The sequence below is a fragment of the Lepidochelys kempii genome, chromosome 4 (assembly GCF_965140285.1).
Source record: "Lepidochelys kempii isolate rLepKem1 chromosome 4, rLepKem1.hap1, whole genome shotgun sequence".
Classification (NCBI taxonomy): Eukaryota; Metazoa; Chordata; order Testudines; family Cheloniidae; genus Lepidochelys; species Lepidochelys kempii.
Window position 1 is genome coordinate 20,516,892 of NC_136383.1, and position 19,565 is coordinate 20,536,456.

The window sequence follows — 19,565 nt, forward strand, 5'->3', positions numbered from 1 at the left end:
ACTCTCTCCAATTTATCCACATCCTTCTTGTAGTGTGGGGCCCAAAACTGGACACAGTACTCCAGATGAGGCCTCACCAATGTCAAATAGAGGGGAACGATCACGTCCCTCGATCTGCTCGCTGTGCCCCTACTTATACATCCCAAAATGCCATTGGCCTTCTTGGCAACAAGGGCACACTGCTGACTCATATCCAGCTTCTTGTCCACTGTCACCCCTAGGTCCTTTTCCGCAGAACTGCTGCCTAGCCATTCAGTCCCTAGTCTGTAGCGGTGCATTGGATTCTTCCGTCCTAAGTGCAGGACCCTGCACTTATCCTTATTGAACCTCATCAGATTTCTTTTGGCCCAATCCTCCAATTTGTCTAGGTCCTTCTGTATCCTATCCCTCCCCTCCAGCGTATCTACCACTCCTCCCAGTTTAGTATCATCCGCAAATTTGCTGAGAGTGCAATCCACACCATCCTCCAGATCATTTATGAAGACATTGAACAAAACCGGCCCCAGGACCAACCCTTGGGGCACTCCACTTGATACCGGCTGCCAACTAGACATGGAGCCATTGATCACTACCCGTTGAGCCCGACAATCTAGCCAGCTTTCTACCCACCTTATAGTGCATTCATCCAGCCCATACTTCCTTAACTTGCTGACAAGAATACTGTAGGAGACCGTGTCAAAAGCTTTGCTAAAGTCAAGAAACAATACATCCACTGCTTTCCCTTCATCCACAGAACCAGTAATCTCATCATAAAAGGCGATTAGATTAGTCAGGCATGACCTTCCCTTGGTGAATCCAGGCTGGCTGTTCCTGATCACTTTCCTCTCATGCAAGTGCTTCAGGATTGATTCTTTGAGGACCTGCTCCATGATTTTTCCAGGGACTTCTGAATTCCTCCAGAATATTTTTTGTTTGCTGCAGTTTTTGAATAGCAAAATGTATGTTCAAGTTCTTTTCCTGAAGCTGCTTATTAGTGAGGTTAATCTTGAAAAGGATATTATGCCACAAAATGAGTAAAGTCACAAATTTGAACTTGGAAAGGCTATTTGCAAGAGCTTCTGCATTTGAACGTGCCATATTGCCAGATGATCCAGTAAAGGTAGTATCATCAGAAATTTCAATTAGGGCATCATAAATGTTTCCAAGTTCATAGCGAAGAGGCTTCAAAGCATCAGTGTGACTCTCCCATCTTGTCTGATTAAGTGGTTTCACAGTTAGCGAATTCACATGGCGAGTCAGAATCTCCCAACGGCATGCTGAGCCTGAGAAAAACACATAAACACATTGCACCAGGTCAAAGAAACTGCTTGCCTCCAAACAGCATCTAGTAGCACTATTGACAACCAAATTCAGAGAATGCACACTGCAAAGAACGAAAAAAGCCCTCGGATTGATTTCCATCATTCTCTTTTGTACACCATTGTCTTTACCTTTCATATTATTCCCATTATCATAGCCATGGCCACATACGTTTGCAACAGATAATGACATTGTTTCAAGATCTTGTAGAATAATTTCAGTCATAAATGCTCCGGTCGTCTCCTTCAGTGGTATGAAACCCAAAAAATGTTCCTTTATGAGCACTTCAACATTATCTTCATCTGCAGACTTTTCCATATCCACAAAATGAATGATCGTCATTTGTTCAACATGACTCATATCTGCTATACAGTCCAGTATTATTGAAAAGTATTTTGCAGAAAGGCAGCTTCTACAATTTTCTTTTTAATGGCATTTGTTAGGATTTGAATCAGTTCACTCTATATTTTTTCCCAAGTAATGAACCTGTGTTTCATGATCAGTTATTTTATGTAGATGCTCCTTCATGACCGGATCAAACAAAGCTAGGTATTCAACAAATTTTTAAAAGTTTCCATTACCTGGAGTGTATAATTTTTCACTTCTACCACGGCCGTGGAATGCTAAAGTTTGCCCACCGAGAACTCTCACTAAAGCAATCAGATGCTCTAATCTTTGTTGCCAATATTTTTCTGTTTCCTTGATCACACGTAAATTTTCTTCGATAGTTTTTCCTTTTTTCAATTGTAATTCAAGTTCTTTCCAATTTTGAAAACATTCCAAATGTTTTGTACTTTTCATGTGACGAGAGAATTGAAGATATGTTTTTCCAGTCCTTCGAACCATTTTCAGTAAGTGATGTACCAATTGCTTGATTTCTAAACAACTTGCAGCAAAAGCAAAACATGGAGTCCTTTGACAGTGAATATTGTAACCAGTTTTGATGAATTTCTTCCCCATTAATGAGCTTCCTCTTGTAATGCTGAGCAGAGAATTTTCTTTTATTTCCATCCTTAAGGAAGGGAAATTCATGAACTTGTTCGGGTTCATGTTCCATGAGAATTTGCCACACACTGTCATCACATCTGGTCCATGATTACCCATACTGTAACTTGTTTGTAACTTCCTCATCCTTTCTTTCTTCTACTTCATCTATTTCAATTTCTGCATGTGTCTCTGTCAAGGTTCCTTCCCCACTCTGAATGCTAGGGTACAGATGTGGGGACCTGCATGAAAACCTCCTAAGCTTACTTTTACCAGCTTAGGTTAAAACTTCCCCAAGGTACAAACTATTTTACCCTTTGCCCTTGGACTTTCGCTGCCACCACCAAACGTCTAACACTGGTATTATTATTATTAGGAAAGAGTTTGTTTGGAAACGTCTTTCCCCCCAAAATCCTCTCAAATCTTACCCCCTTTTTTCTGGGGAAAGTTTGATAAAAATCCTCACCAATTTGCATCGGTGATCACAGACCCAAACCCTTGGATCTTAAGAACAAGAAAAAAGCATTTAGTTTCTTAAAAGAAGAATTTTAATAGAAGAAAAAGTAAAAAGAATCACCTCTGTAAAATCAGGATGGTAAATACCTTACAGGGTAATTAGATTCAAAACCTAGAGAATCCCTCTAGGCAAAACCTTAAGTTACAAAAAGACACAAAAATAGGAATATCCATTCCATTCAGCACAGCTTATTTTCTCAGCCATTTAAAGAAATCATAATCTAACACTAGATTACTTACTAAATTCTAAGACTCCATTCCTGTTCTGTCCCCGGCAAAAGCATCACACAGACAGACCCAGACCCTTTGTTTCTCCCCCCTCCAGCTTTGAAAGTATCTTGTCTCCTCATTGGTCATTGTGGTCAGGTGCCAGCGAGGTTATCGTAGCTTCTTAACCCTTTACAGGTGAAAGGGTTTTTCCTCTGGCCAGAAGGGATTTTCAAGGTGTTTACCCTTCCCTTTATATTTATGACAGTCTCTGAAGGTGAATACATTTTCTCCATTTCCATATAGGTCTGAAGCTGTGAGCTGCCTTCATCTAGAAGTAAGTTTCCATCATCTTGAGTTTCCAAACTTCTTTTTTGCGGATGTGAGCTACCCTCATCTGGAAGTAATATACCTTCATCTTGATGTTCCAAACTGCTTCCATGTGGATGTGAGCTAACCTCCTCTCCAAGTAAAATTCCTTCATCTGGATGCTGTGAACTGCTTCATTATTTATTTGGATTAAAGAGAAGATATTTCAGGAAGGATCCCTGCTTTTTTGCTTGGTCCTTCTCCTTCTCAGCCTTTTGTTTATGATATTCAGCTCCTGAGGGTTTTCTTTTTCCCCTTTCTGCCATGGGGCATTTGAATATTGTTATGTACAGGGCTCTCGACTGCAAGCATTATAGCATTAAGGATGGCTGACACACCACATGGTTGGCAATTTAAACCACATTGCAGCCATTCCAACATGTATTTTCACTGGTAAAATGTTCAATGATTAGTAACATACACTCACTTATCTATTAAAACAGTTAGTTACAGCATTTACATGGAAACAAAATGACCTTTTTCAATGTTATAACCCAACGCCAGCTGTTTGGAAAATAATCTCCTTCCTCATGGATACCCTCTTGGAGTGTGACATCATCACTTTCATAGTCTATTAAGCGTTAAAGCTGTTACTTTTCTTTTATGGACCTTATTTATTACATGTGAACCAGTTATAACAAAGAAAAGTTCATAATTATACAGCCCGATAATAACGCTAAGGTTTAATAACGCTTAAAGATACTCACATTTTGGATTTATTCTGCTGAAAGACGTTATTCTTTATTCTTTGACACCAAGAAACACATTTTTCCACAGTATTCGCTCAGTTCTTAACCATCTACCCTGACGTGTATTAAAACGAGCGTTTGACGTATCAACATGCGATATCTCCGCTCTACATGAATTTCCGGCTAAGCGACCTTGACGTATATTCGAGTTAGGTGTCACTACCATTGAAGCTCTTGCCACTGGCGGATGTGTTTCATTGTGGCTGAGTTATTGCTTATCAAAATTGCGAAGTGGGTCATCTTGACTCTACGTCGCAAATTGAAAAACAAAATTACTAAAATATTATTTAGGTTTGCAGTAAATAAAAGATTTGACATATTAATAAATTCTCAGAAAGGTAGAGAAATTAATTATAATTCATATTCCCACCGTACACACACAGGAATTGAAATTATGACATCTTCATTATTTTATTTGTATTTTTTTCATTTTTTCATTTTATTTTTTCCTCAAATTTGGAACTCCATTTAACTTGGCATCTAGGCAACCGCCTAGTTTGCCTATATGAACGGGCCACCCCTGCCCGCAAACACACACACACTCTCTCTCTCTCTCTCTCACACACACACACACACTTTCTCTCACACACACTCTTTCTCTGTTTCATTCCTTCCTGTGATGGGGTGTTTACCCCACCCTTGCCTGGAAAGGGTTGATGGAGACTGAGAAGGGGGCTAATTAACCTGTCGTGGGGTGGTTACCCGCTTTGGCCCTGAGAGGGCTGAGCCCAGCCCGGGGAGAGGGCTGGGGCTGTGGGGAAAAGCCCAGCCGGATTAAGGGAGCAGCAGCAGCTGTGGCCAGCTCAGTCAGGCCCAGCTGGCCCCTATAAGAGGCTGTGAGCCAGGAGCCCAATCAGTCCTCCTCTGCCTGGGGAGGGAGAAGGTCCTGGCTGCAAGGTGCTGAGCAGGGCACCTAGATTGGAGCAGGGCTGGGGAAGGGCCAGAGGAGCTGGGATCTCCAGCCTGGAAAGCCTCAGGCTGCAGGCCTGACTACAGGCCAAATAGGTGCAGGATTGCAGAGGGGCAGCCCATGGGTAGGTGGAGGCAGCAGGTCCAAACCCCCTTGCTGGTGATGAGTGGCATATACACTGCAGTTTGGCCCTGATATAAGGGGCTAAGTGGGGACTGGCAGTAGCCCAAACTGAGGTGAGGTGGGGTTAGAGGGTGGGGGGCATTCCCCTGGGTGGGAAGACCCAAAACCTGAGAGTGTGGGGGTATTGCCAGGGGGGCAGCACCCCAGAGAAAGGGGCACTGGGTCCTGGGAGGGACATGGGGGCTGGCAGTGAGGTGGATCACCGGCCTGCAGAGGATGCTCTGGGGCTGGATGAGCTAATTCCCAATGACTACCAGCAGGAGGCACTGTAGGGGTGAGTCTGAACCTTTACATAACCCAACAGGCCACAGCTGAGGGGAATCAGGTGGCCAAGTAATCCCCTGACTGAATGAAGGAGCCCACCTGAGGAGGAACAAGCTGGGCTGGGACTATAAAGACAGGAGATTGGAAGCAAAAGGGGGCTGGTAGGAAACTCTGTAGTTACTGCCTTGGAGAAGGGAGGTGTGTTTGAGCTGACAAACTTGGAGTCTAGGGGAGGCAAGCCAGGGCTCAGGGGAAGGTAGTAATCTTCTAGAAAAGACCAGACCTTGACTGTTAACTTGCGGGTCCCTGAGCTGGAACCTGGAGGAGAGGGTGGGCCCAGGTTTCCCTGCCAGCTGCTGAGAGAGTGGAACTGTGAAGCAGGGAGTGGGAAGACTCCCTAGGGCTGCTGGTAAAGACAGACTTTCCAACCCCCAGGAGGGCAAAATGCATCCCGTGACCTGGCTGGAGGGCTGAGTCACAAAGCGGCAGTAGCAGCTTGTGGCGTGAGAGAGAGAGGTGCGGGTTTGTGAGCAACTATGGGAAAGGGTGTTGACCTAGTGAGCTATTCCCCACAGTGACCAGGAGGAAGTGCCAGTCTAGTGCTGAGTAGAGCATGCTGTCAACTCCCCCCTGGGTTCCTTAGTTCACTGTTGCCTGCTGTACTGTGAAGTCAAGACATCATCAGTGCTAAGGGGAGATGAGTCTGTATGAACCACATAAAGACTTAATTTCCTCCATCAGCCTGATACATAGGCAGGAACCTTTAACGTAGCCCCATTAGTCACTGACTGCCCCACTCTACCTTTCATGGCCTGACAGATCTTCAGTCTATTCCCTATGGCTCCCAAAGCTCTCTTTAATACCTGTTGCTGCCTGTTTTTCTTCCTTAGCTCCTCATGGTCTCTGTGCTGAGTGGAGATGGAGGGAGTCAGGCTGGCAGCATCAGAGGACAAAACTAGCCAATAGAACTCAAAAGGTCCACTGGCTTTTCATCTGAGAGATAAAGCAGGTTAAAATGAGGACAGGGAATAAGTCTGTTTGTGTTTAAAATTAATGTTTTCAGAAATGGCCTGTGTCAGAGTTGCAATGGAAGTGTGTGTGTGTGTGAGTTGCTGTGGCTCTTTAGTTAGAGGATGGGGGGACATTTTATAAGTGTAGGGAAAAAATTCAAAGAAGGTTCATTCAGAAAAGTTTCCTCTGCTAAAGTTAGTAAATCTTTGACCAAAGCTATTATAGAAAATTCAATTGACCCACAAAGAGCATATATTAAATTTTGAGATTAAATTCAATTGTTAAATATAAAAAGGTCTTAAATTCAAAATTTGAATGCAACCTCAACTCTGGAGTTACTGCTAATGCGTCCATAATAACTATAGTACTCCTTGTCATAAACTTCAAAGTGCTCTGGTCCTACAGGGTAGTGTTACAAGGAAGGGGCCAGGTATTGGCTCATAGCATGTAGATAAAGTTGTTCTATTCATTTATACTTTTTCAGTCTAGTGCAAAGGCAATCTCTTCCCACCAGCTCCATTCCTGCAGCAGTTGTTTGCTTGAGTATTCAAATCCAGTGAGAAACATGGCAAACATTACATAATGTACCAGTGTATTGAAGTCCACCCAAGTTCTTTTCTCGGGAACTCCATAGCAAGTTCACAGCAAATATGAACAACTAAGTGGCACATTTGACAGTTCTGTGCATGGATACATGGAAAGGGAAATTACTTAACTGGTTTGTTTCCCCCCCCCCCCACACCCCCAACTAACTTCACTGACAAAGTTTCCATGTACACATTGTGCCATTAATCTTCATCCTGTAGCTTCAGCAGATAACCCTTTTTATTCTTTTCCCCTAAGGCTTCCAGGCTCCAGGCCTGTAAGGGGGCACAGGTTGCAGAGAAACAGGAAATTGAGCTTCCTCAGTCAGTTTTGAAATACTAAAAACCTGTTTCCTCTTCTGCAGAAACAAAACTGGCAAAGCACTCTCCGTGCAGGTTCACTCTGAGAGCCGCGCCTCAGGAGGAGGAGAAGGCGGCTGCAGGATCCTCACACAAGGAATACGTGCAAGACATCGTGTGACTCTTACAAACCAACACAGGATGAAGGAGATAATCTTCTTATTGCTTCTATCTCACTTACAGAGTGGCAGCCTGGAATCTGCTACCACTGGCAAGCCCTGGTCCATGACTAGGGATGGTGAAACCCAACCAAGCCATGCAGACTTGACTTCACCTCCTACTGCAACACACAGCCTCAGAAACCTGATGGCAACCCCTATATCCACCCCTTCTGAGACCCAAACAGCTGCAGCAAGTACATCATGGGAACATGCTGTGAAAATCACCCCTGCACCCATAGAAGAGGTTCAGGGATTGAAAACCCTGCCAGGGACCCAGGAGAAGAGAACCTCTACCCCTACAACACAGTCCAGTGGAAACGGCAATCGTGGTGGTGCTAATCCTAAGCAAGGAACCCTATCCAACAGCACAGGGAGCTTTCCACAGAGCACTCCTAGAAAGATACCTCCCCAACAAGGGGCTGTTAAAAGCCAGCAAAGAACAGGGAACAGATCTCCCAGGCTGTCGTACTATAGTGCCACCAGCACTAAGAAGGATGCTGACTTCAAAAAATCCAGCTTTGAAACTACCCGAGGAAAGTAAGGAAAGCGACATATTTTATTCTCTTATCTTATGAACTGCTTATAAAGGCCATGGACTATATCCTGGTCCTACTGAAATTAAAGGCAAAGTTCCTATTGATTTCAATAGGACTTGGATTTGAGGAAGGCTGGGGTGGGAGGAAGCCAGAGCCAACAACTGTAGTCCGTACTCAAGGTCTGTCTACACTCAGTGTATCCAAGTCCATGCACCCACAACTGCAAACTCATGATTGCCAAGTTCCTTTGGCTCCCTAACATCATGCCCATTGTAGTGGCTGAGTAAAGACTACAGAGTTTTAGCCTGTCATGCTTATTATTTTAAACCCAATGTACAAGTCCTCACTGTCATGTATGACTAGAATGGTAGATGGAATAACCTAATTATCTGTGGTCAATATACTTCAAGGTTTTAAGTAGCTGCCCACAACACACATTTTATTGTAGATGGTCTATGCCTGCTGTTTTAGGCACTCATATTGAGCAGTGTGGTGTATAAATTCTCCCTCTTGAATTTTCATTTTTGTGGGTCCAAGAGATTGCACACCCACTTCTTTGGGTGCACAAACATAGAGGCCTTTTAAAAAATGTTTGGCTTTGTGTTCTTGAACTGCCCCTCTTAAAGGATATGCAGTGGTGGTGAAGCCATGTTGGTCCCAGGAGATGAGAGACAAGGTGGGTGAAGTAATATCTCTTATTGTACGCATTTCTGTTTGGGTCTCTCACCAACAGAAGTGGGTCCAATAAAAGGTATTACTTCACCCACCTGGTCTCTTTGTTAAAGGGATCACAAACTATTAAAATATGAGGATGCCACACAAAATGTCTTAATTGAAAGCCAAACCAAGTGGCATTGCAGCACAGTTAACATTCATGACTGGGCACTTGTTAGACCAACTGTCTTTAGTGAATAATCTCACCACTGGGCAGACTCGCTTGGGTGAGTCACTTATAGGGTGACCAGATGTCCCAATTTTATAGGGACAGTCCCAATTTTTGGGTCTTTCTTATGTCAGCTCCTATTACCACCATCACCACCACCCTTCTCCCCCACAGACACACACATTCCCTGTCCTGATTTTTCACCCTTGCTGTCTAGTCTCCCTAGTCAGTTAGCTTGTTTGTGCCTCAATTTCTTAAACTTTAAATGGGGACAATAATCCTTACTTACCTCAATGAAGTGTTGAGGCTTCCTTAATTGTTAAGAGTTTGGATATTTGGCGGAATGATGCAAGGTGTTGCTATTTTTCAGAAATATCTATTGCTGTGTGGCTATACAATAGAGGTTTCCTTTTCTACAGTGCTTATTTACATTTTAACATTAAAAATGTAGACTTGTTTTTCTTTTTAATTTAAACAAAATTAAACTCTTAAACATCTCTATGCACATTATGCAGCAACCTGATATAAAACCTTACTGGGCTTTAGAGCAGGATCTGTGTACAAGTGATAACAGACACAAACGACAAAAGTCTATTTGGTTTAACCTAGGAAGAGATTACAGTAAGGAGAGCACTTCCATAGAAGCAGTATTCCACTGAAGTTCTCTAAGATGAATATAGTATGAATATATATAAGATGAAAATATATATGAATATATACAAGATGAAAAAACTCCTTGTCACAGTGGGCTAGGTAAACTGAAGTTAAACTGGATCTCTCTATTGGTGAGAGATCATGGAACTGTATCACCAATTTCATATTTGTTTGAATCAAGAAATGGGTGGACAGCTTTAACCCTTGATAAAACTGAAGTCCCTAGGCTTTTCCACATTAATTCAGCTTCCAGCTGGTGTAACTACTGACTAGGAAGTGGCATTTCTCAGCTTTTCTCAACCCCTCAAACAGCCATAGCCAACTCCGGCAGACCTCCCTTTGCAGTATCCCACAAATTTCAATTAATGTTCACAATACCACCATGGAATAGGTACATATTGCCCCTATTTTGTAGATGAGGAAATGGATATAGAGGGTCAAACTCAGCCCTGGAGTAAGTGAGCTCACTGGAGTCACACCCATCAGGGCTGGATGTGACTCAGAAGTAGAAATTACCATACCTCATGTTAAACAGTACCTTTTTTCCATGAAGAGCCCCATGAAAGCTAGTGGGGTTATTTGAGGACTAAGCTACTTCTCAACACAAATACCTTGTTTTGCTCAGACTCCATGCAGCAGGTGAAGTTGCAAAGCAAGAATTGGATATTGCATTCAGATACTCCAGGGATGAGTTGCAGTGTAGGGCAATAAGATGGATCAGAATGTCAAACTCAAGCTGCATGACCTGTCACTCTGAGCTAACTCCTACAGTTCCAGATTAGATTTCATCCTGATGGTCTTTAAGGTAGAATGGTTAATATTCTGCTTCTCATTCCAAGATTCTAATTCTCTGTCGTCCCATAATATAGGTCTAGTCATAACTATATGAGTATGTTTACAACAATTTAAGGAGACTGGGGTTCTATTCTTGGCTCTGTGACTGGCTTGCTGGGTGACCCTAGGCAAGTCATTTCACCTCCGCCTCAGTTTCCCCCTCTAACATTTGGGGGTTCTGATACTGACCATCTTTGTTAAGCACTGTGAGATCGACTGAGAGATGAAAGTGCTATTTAAGAGCTAAGTATTAACTATTTTTAATAAATGTTTTTAACATCCCCACAAAGTACTTAAAGATGATTACTGCTACCCCCCCCCCCTTTTTTTTTTTGCAGTTTGGTGTTAAATAAAAATAGACTGGCACAAGGTAAAACTTGATGTCAATACATAAGGCTTTCTTTGAGTTTCCTTCATTGTGTAACACATTAGCATAGCACAAATACATCAATAGCGGGTTTTAATAGCTTTAAAATGCATATCTTTGAGTTAATTTAGAAATCCAACTTGCCCTTTACTTTATTTTGAATGGGAACATCAATCTTTTGTTACATTCAGTTTGAAACAGACTCTTCCAGTGACCTTGTATAAGCTGACATCATACCCTTTACAGCAACCCAGTGTGTTAACATCTGTACAGGCACACTGCTGTCGAAAGGTTCGTGCACAATAGGCAGAGACCTTGAAGGGGAAGAGATAATAGGGGAAAAAACATAAGTTTATTTATCATATAAAAAGTGATGTATTTGGTGGAGGGAGGAACTCGGTTTCCAGTGCTGTCAAATGGAAATTCCCTCAGTGATACCTAACCTTGATTATTGTCCAACTGTCTTCTGGGACAATGAAGAAATTCAGATAAAGTTCTTTTGCATATTTACATATACATTACAGCATGCAAAAAATGCCTGTTTTTCACAAGCATGTTCATAAATTCATTCCTTTTGGTCAGTATTCAAAATTTTGTCCAAAAAATGGTCAAAATCAAATTTTGGAAAAATTCCATCAGTTCGCTGTGTGCTGCTTTGTTTGTGTATATGTGTATGCATATGCTTAAGAGAAATATTTTTTTATTTCTTAAGTTTATCATAGTTTTAAATTTGGTACTAAATAATCATTATTAGTGATCACTTTATTTAGATAATACTCCCCCCACCAGGCCACTTCATGCTAGACAATCAAAACAAAATGAAATTCACTATAGAAATCCATTAAAAAAATAGCAGAAAGTCAAACAATGTGGCAACCCAAAAACAAGGGGATCCTATACAGAAATAGAATTAAAAACTGGATTAGCCACTTTAAAATTTTGTTTTCTAGCCTAATGTAGTTACATAAATGTGGTAAATACTTACTGGATACAGGGAGATTTAAGTTATTGTCCCTTTAGTTGGGGCATTCATGATAATGTCTAATGACAGGGTTATATCTGTTAAATGACAGTAATGTGCTCAGCACTACGTGATGCACAACAAAGACAGTGCTTGTGCCAAAGAGCTTCAACTTGCGTAGACAGAAACACCAAACATAGGCACTAACATACCGGATCAGAGCAGTGGCCCATGTAGTTCGGTATCCTGCGTCCAGTGGTGGCCAGGACCGGATGTTCCAGAGGAAGGTGCAAAAAGTTTTGCAGTAGGCAGTTATGGGATAACCTGCTTCAGAAAAGAATTTCCTCCTCTCCCCCAATAAGCCCTAACACATGAGGGTTTTTGTCCCTCCATAACCTTTTTGTAAGCAGTTCCTTTTATATTTCTGGATTGTCATGTTATCCATATAGATGTCTAAAGCATTTCTGAATTCGGCCAAGCTCTTGGCCTCAGTGAGTTCAACAGTCTAATTGTACATCATGTGAAAAAATATTTCCTTATATTTCTTTTGAATAGCCACCTTCACTTTCACCGAATGACCCTTTGAAGATGGGACTCACAGAGAAACTCAGAGGGGAAAAACTAATTAGAGGTTTGGTTGATTTTGTATTCTGTTCAGTGCAGTTCTTTTCTTGTAGGGCATGCAGAAGAAATGAGTCTCAAAGAGGGGCATAATGTATCCATTGAACTGTATTAATACTTTTTGCCACCGCTCATCACTATACCAAAGGTTACCAACCACTCAAACTAGTTTCTGAGTGACAGAGTAGGGTTTAGTTCTTTAAGTTAGTGGGTATTCCACACCACAGGGCTTCCACAATTGAACACTCAATGAGTGCTAGCTAATTAGAGGTGGGCCTGAGCAGTGAAAAATGGAGCCTGACACACAAAGCTGAACATTGTTCAGAACTGGATTATAGTCAGAGACCCTGTCTCTGTCTCCTTGTTATCTACTAAGTTAATTAATTAGTTAAGCACATTACTACTGTTGACTCCACATAAGACAAATATTAGTTGACTGGACAACCTGCACCAAAGCTAATTTTCCAGCTCAAATTGACTTGCTGGATGATATATGTGATCATTTTGGGCCCAGTTCTGTTCTCAGTTAGTGTAAATTCAGAGTAAGTCCATTGACTTTATGTGGGCAGAGCAGCATGACTGCAGCTAAACAGATCTTGCTATCCTTTTCCCATATCCAAGCCGAGCATGGCTATTCAGACTGGCCACTGGTCTCAGGAATTGGACTTAATTATGTTCCTAAAATGGAAAGTGCTATAGAAGCGCAAAACCTTACAACTGACTTTCAGTGGGCCTCAGAGAGAGAGCTGCTGTTTAATATTAACAACACTGGGTTGACAACTGTTATAGGGCTTTACTGCTGTAAGTGTTGTAAAAAGCCAAACCCTGAATTGATAGCAATTTACTGTTTTAGGACTAGTTGTCATTTAAATACTTAAAATGCCATATGCAAGAAAGTTACAATAAAAATTAAATCAAGAGTTGTTTTGGAACTACACCCTGGAGTCCAATATGACTCAAGGGTATTAATTTACAACAAAGGTTAGATTACTGCAATATTTCACTGCAAGTGGTAGTGTAATGATTTTATTATGTTGGGGTTACAGAGCCAGTCACAGGCTAATCCATACAGGGTCTGAGACATCTATAAACCTACCCTTCCACCCCGACTATGCTGCTGCTCATTGCTATTATTACATCTATTAAGCAGAGAAAGGTTTAATAAACCCAACAACCATGATGGATTTGCTCAGTTGTCATAGCTGATGTGTGTGCTATAGCAATTCCTAGACATAACCAGAGCTCTGAAATTATCAGCAGTTCCCTGTATGTTTTTTGTGATGTTTTTCACAAGGAGGAATGTGTAGTGTACATAGAAATAAAAGCTGATGTGCAATGTTCACCAGTATAATCTGGCTGCTTCGATGACAGAGAATAGCTGTAAACCTGGTTTAACCAATTGGTTAAGCCACGTTTATGGACGCTTTGCATCACCAGAATTGCACATGGTGGTGAATCTGGCCTTTTGGATTTTTAAGTTCAGAGGAGAGGGATTCTTGAGTGGATTTCGGAAGACCTTGGATATCCCTGTATTTTAAAGACACACCATGTTAAGCCCTGCTTTTTATCTTATCTGCCTTCTGTGATTACTGTACTTTCACAATGGTCTGTATGGAGAGAGGCATCCTGTGTAAGATTGCTCTCGTAACTAGCTGGAGATACTTGGAGAGTGAATGGTCCTCCACCTTCCTTCCCAAAGCCTAAGTGAGTACTTCTGCAACATACCATTCCTCTACAGTAGTGTAAGGAGCATGATGGTATTCCTGAACCTTGTCTCTAATCCCCCAGTCTAGCAGTTTTTAATTTTCCTATCTGTGTATTCTGAGCACATTTACTTCCATTATGATCCTAACGCCCAAAGCGTATTGCTAAACCAGGTACTGGCATTATTTCACCAACTCATTGCTTTGTTATATGCTAGGTATTAGGGGTAATAATGTACCTCCATGGCTGGTCCATGTAACTACCTGATATGTCACTATAGCCCCGTGGCAAGGAAATGCTAATGTCCCAATAGAACTTTAACAGAGAATACTTACAAGAAAGTCACTGATGAATGCAGAAGTGAAAGGTTTAGTATGGTTAAGTACTGATGGGTCACTAAACATGCTTCTGTAAGGTGACAAAGGAAAACCTGCAACCTGCATGGACTTTTTCATTTAGCTAGGTTGAGTAGGGCTGATACAGTTCAGGGAGATGGTGGGAGACTGATTTATTTGAATCAGTACTGCAACAGTGTTACGTTATGGATGATCACTCCCAGTAGTACTGCCCCATGCATGGAATGAATGGACAGGTGATGTAGTTCGGTTGTGATATTAACATTACAAATAACTACAATATATAGTTTGGGATGAGTCACTTTGGGGATTTGGCACACAGAGTGACAGTAAAGGCTACCTAAGGTTGTTGGAGTTCTGCTCTGCAGGTATCATAACACACTAAAAACTATCACTTATCTTTGCCTGCAACCGCTCAGGAAGGAAAGAAGGAGGTGTTACGTGAGCTGCCCTGTAATTATGAAACTTAAGTGAAAATGCTAATTGCTGAAAACAAACATTGTGGCTTAGAAAAACAGCAACATCTAAAATGCAGGTTTTCTAAGCCTCAGGCTGGTGGTTAAGATTACAAGGTATTGGAGTGGCAGGCTCTGTTTTCTATGGTATTGGAAATACAGTACTAAAGGAATCCAGCCCATCTCTCCAAGTGGCATTTTTGCAACATGAACTAGGCATTTATTACAGAGGAATACTCTTGGTATAGCTCTTTGCTTAGCTCCTTCAGTAAGAGGCCAAATTGGGGTACTTAGTTTCCTCTTCAGATCAGATTGTGATGAAGTGATGCTCTAAATTCAGATGGTTCTGCTTTCTCAAGTCTGCAATATTTTTAAGGTGGTAATAACTGCTCCCGCTCTCCCCATTATACTAATTACTTTAATGATAGAGATGTTTGTTTATTCTCTATATAAAGGTAACACATAAGAACATATGTATTTAGTGGTTCGGTCTTAGTAACAATAAAATTGTGAGATAGAAGTAGTCAAGCGTGATTGCCTTTATTAATAAAGTTGCCTATATTATTAAGAATAGCTCATAATAAGAAGAGGTGTATGATACCTAATCTTTATGGAACTAAAGCTTGCAACCAATGACACGAATGACAGTCTGGTCCCAGTTCTGTCTGTTGGATCAGTAACCCAAACTTTATCTTTAATAGACAGATTGTTGTCAAGCCATAACTTCCCTTTTTACACATGACACTTACATATACCTCCTTTTCTCTGGTACATGTTGCAAACTTCCAAGTACATATTGCACTATCAAGACTTTCCACAGTAATGTGGTTAGTACATTTTGCAGTTAAAAACACTTTTTCTGATATACAGGATATTATATGAAACATTCTACTCTTCCTAAACTAAATTTTCCACTCTTCGTAAAGGTTGCACAATTTAACATTATTATTGAAAATTATTCTTAAAGTTTGATAGGGGTTTAGTTCACTTAACAATAGGCCCTTTGTCTTAATGGTCAACATACGCTTTGTTTCACATTCCATGTGAGCAGCAAGTTTCTCACATTATTGTCACTTCTTCCCATTATACAGATTAAGATTACACTAACAACTTGGCCAGTTAGTGTTAGGATTTAGTTCCAAACCATTCACACAGGTCTGACATTCAGTTCTTTGCTGTATTTCTTATCAGGTGCACAGAAAATATGAACTCTCACAGATATGAATGCAATTAACACTTTAGAAAATTAATGCACTAATTCTTAGAATAAATGTGTCAAGAAAAAGAACAGCAGCTAGGTTTTCCCATATGTTTTCATAAGGTCTTTCTTTTACCGCCTGTTTCTTGTGTGCTGAAAGTGGTTTAAAAGGCAGATTTCATACTGAAAATGAAGGAAGGGAAGATTCTGCCACTTGTGCTCCTAGTAAGTACTAAGGGCCTGATCCAAAGCCCACTGAAGTCACTGGAAAAACTCCCATTGACTTCTGTGGGTTTTGCATCAGGGCCTTATCCTGTCCTCAGCTCCATGCAGTCACATTGAACTGCTAACTACTGTTACCGAGAAGGTGATGGTACTCAAATCACCGAAGTAATTGGGGGATACTTGGGTTTATCCAGGGGAAACTTTGTCCCACTAAGCATTATGGTATGTTTTAACATAAGCAATGTAAATATCATCTACAAAAGTAGGCAGTAAGTTAAAAGGATGATAGCATATGGGACTTCATGCTTGTGGCTGATTAGGTAATGGGAGATAATTATTAGAGAGAAAAGATCTCAAATTTAACTGTAACTATGATCTTTTTAGAGAATGGATATAGGTTGGTTTCTCAACTCTATTTTGAGGGCTTACTCTCAAACTAGGCTAATGGAAGTGTTTTTGAATGGTTAGTTTACACTTCAACTGTGGGAAATGTTGGTTATTTTGACTGAGCTCAGAAAGGTCAGGTGTACCTGGCAGTTGGACTTTGAAACAGTGGAGTAAAGGTCTCAAATCCCACCCCAGCTTACCTGACATGATGAATGGTCCTTATTTTATCTGAGCAAGTTTACTGATCTCTAGAAATGATGCTAATAGGTGAGTGGAAGCTGAGGATTGACACTGCAGCATTGGAAAGAAGATTTAATGGCTCATGATGTTAAATCAAAATTTGAATAAAACAAAGGGACTGTTCATTGTCCAAGATTTCAACATGCTATGTGCAACAAAGGAAATGAATGATGACAGAAAAGCATCTGTTTTGGAGAATGCAGGAAAAAATGTCAGGGCCTTGAATCCTGAGAAAACAAATTGTACACCTTTATTTTCCACTATTCTTCTGTATCAACAAGAGTGCTCTCTCTCACAATAAAAACTACATATTTAAAAGACAGCCTCCATTGCATGTGGTACCATTACCTGCAAAGTGATCTGAGCTGAAGGAATTCTGCAAATTTACTTCACATATAGTTTCCTTTTTGCATTCCATTTAGCATGGACAATGAAAATAGACTAGTCACTTTCACTTTTTATAGTCCATTTCTAGTCGTTTAAGCATTTTTTTTATTTTCAATTAAGATTAATAAAATCAGAGATGTTAAGGATAGAAGGGGCTATTGCATTTATCTACTTTGACCTGCATGATACAGGCCACAGAACCTCATCCAATAATTTCCCCATCGAGTCCATAACTTTTGCTTGAGTTACAGCATATCTTTTAACAAGATCTCCAGTCTTAGCTCTGGTGGCATCTACACTTGTGATCGAGGGGTGTGATTCCCAGGTCATGTACACACATTTCTGCTAGCTCAATGAGAGCTAGCGTGAGTATCGGTAGCCACGTAGCCACAGTAGCATGGGCAGTGGCAACATGGCTCAGCCGTGCTGAATACAAAGTCTCACCTGAACCCTGTGGAGGCGTATTCGGCATAGGTAAGCAGCGCCACGGCTGCCTGTGCGACTATGCTCCTACTTGCACTTGCCTAGCTCTCATTGAGCTAACATAAGAATGTGTACGTGAGCTGAGAATCCCATCCCTCCTAGCTCATAGTATGGACATAGCCTCAAAGAGTGCAGGCGATCGAGAATCCATCATGTCTTTCGGTACGGAACAGGTGAAGAGCTTCTTATTGTGTCATCCATTGGATACCAAGAAAATCATCGAGGGGGGAAAAAATTGATCCTGTCATTTTTGGGCTATGGGGCAGTAGCAAAACGCTGTGATATTTCTTTCTGTTCTCTGAGTATGCTGATTTGCATTATATAAATGTGTAGACTCTCTCAGTACAAATACTTGGCAGGCTGTTTCAATCAAACTAAGAAATATTCTCATTGGAATCTTTTCTAAAAAAAAAAAAAAAAAGTATGGATACATTTCTATTAATCATAGGCTTTGTAACATCTTGTTTCTACATAATCTAAATTCAAGGCCTGACTCAACCTAACAAGTGTTCCTTGAATAACTCTGTTTTCAGATGGGGAAAACTTATTACGAGGTTAATTTTTTGTAATAAAAGACATAGTCATTGCAACCCTTACTCACATGAGCAGTCCCATTGAAGTCAGATTCTATCCTGACTTGCACCTTGATAAGCATTTATGTTTATGCAGAATGAGTGTAAGATGCTACCGGAACAGAATTCTTCTCTCTCAGCTTTTCTGAATTAAAACATGTACCTGTTTAAGAAAAAGTGTTTTAAAATGAAATAATTAAACAGGCACAGACTCCTTTAAGTATCTAAATCAATCAATAAGTCAATCAATTTAAAATTAGCCACAGAAGGGTTTGTACTTTTTTGACAGTTGATTTAAAAATACACCTTATTTAAACTGGGACCACTTCTAATACATGCAAGGGTTCACCTATACCAGGGTTGGCATATTACATTCACTCTGCACTTCTTTTGAACAGGTGCAAGTAACTATAAAAAGTGTAAGGCAGTAGAAAATTAGCCCAATTACCAGCATGAATGCGGAGTAGCTAAATGTGGTAAAGGCTGCAAGCTGAGACTTAAGGAAAGGAAAATCATCCTTTTTTTTAAAAAAAAAAAGTAGTATTTCTTTGCACACTATACTGCTACACAACACTGTAGGGCCATGCTTTAACAAAGCACTTCAGCATGTGCTTAACTTGAAATCAAGGGGAAGGTTCACATGCTTAACGTTAACTATGTGCTTAAGTCTTTTGCTGCACTGGAGCCTGAGAAAGAAAGTGAAGAACCTCATATCCCGTTTAAATTGTAAGGGGAATTTACATAGATGCAATGAGGTTTCACAAGTTGGAATATGGTAAGAATGCTGGACCCAACACCCCTATTCCTGCATTTTACTTTGCTATTCTATGAGCCTGATTCTCCACAGCCCTGTATCCTGGGGAGACATATATATCAGTGCACAGCAGGTGTAATATGCTACCATTCTCATTGGGTAGCATTTTACAACCATTTTGCACTGATGTAAATGATGACACAAAGTGCAAAGTAGGGGAGAATGAGGCTCTGTATCTCCTACACTATTCCATGCAATGTATACAGTGAATATCATCTGAATCAATCACAGAGCTATGTGTTGCCTTTAATTAGTGCTCCAGATCTAGGTCCTTTTGTATTCCTTCAGCTA

At 40.9% G+C, this 19,565-nt stretch overlaps 1 protein-coding gene across 4 annotated transcripts in view; it reads left to right on the plus strand.

Annotated features, from left to right (window-relative positions):
• The first annotated feature begins 7,494 nt into the window (after positions 1-7,494).
• MMRN1 (multimerin 1) overlaps positions 7,495-19,565 on the plus strand; it is a 62,412-nt gene continuing 50,341 nt past the window's right edge. For all 4 annotated transcript variants that reach the window (XM_073340687.1, XM_073340688.1, XM_073340689.1 and 1 more), the window contains exon 1: positions 7,495-8,134. In XM_073340687.1, coding sequence (XP_073196788.1) covers positions 7,578-8,134 — 557 coding nt within the window. In that variant the 5' untranslated portion in view covers positions 7,495-7,577. The remainder of the gene's footprint in view (positions 8,135-19,565) is intronic.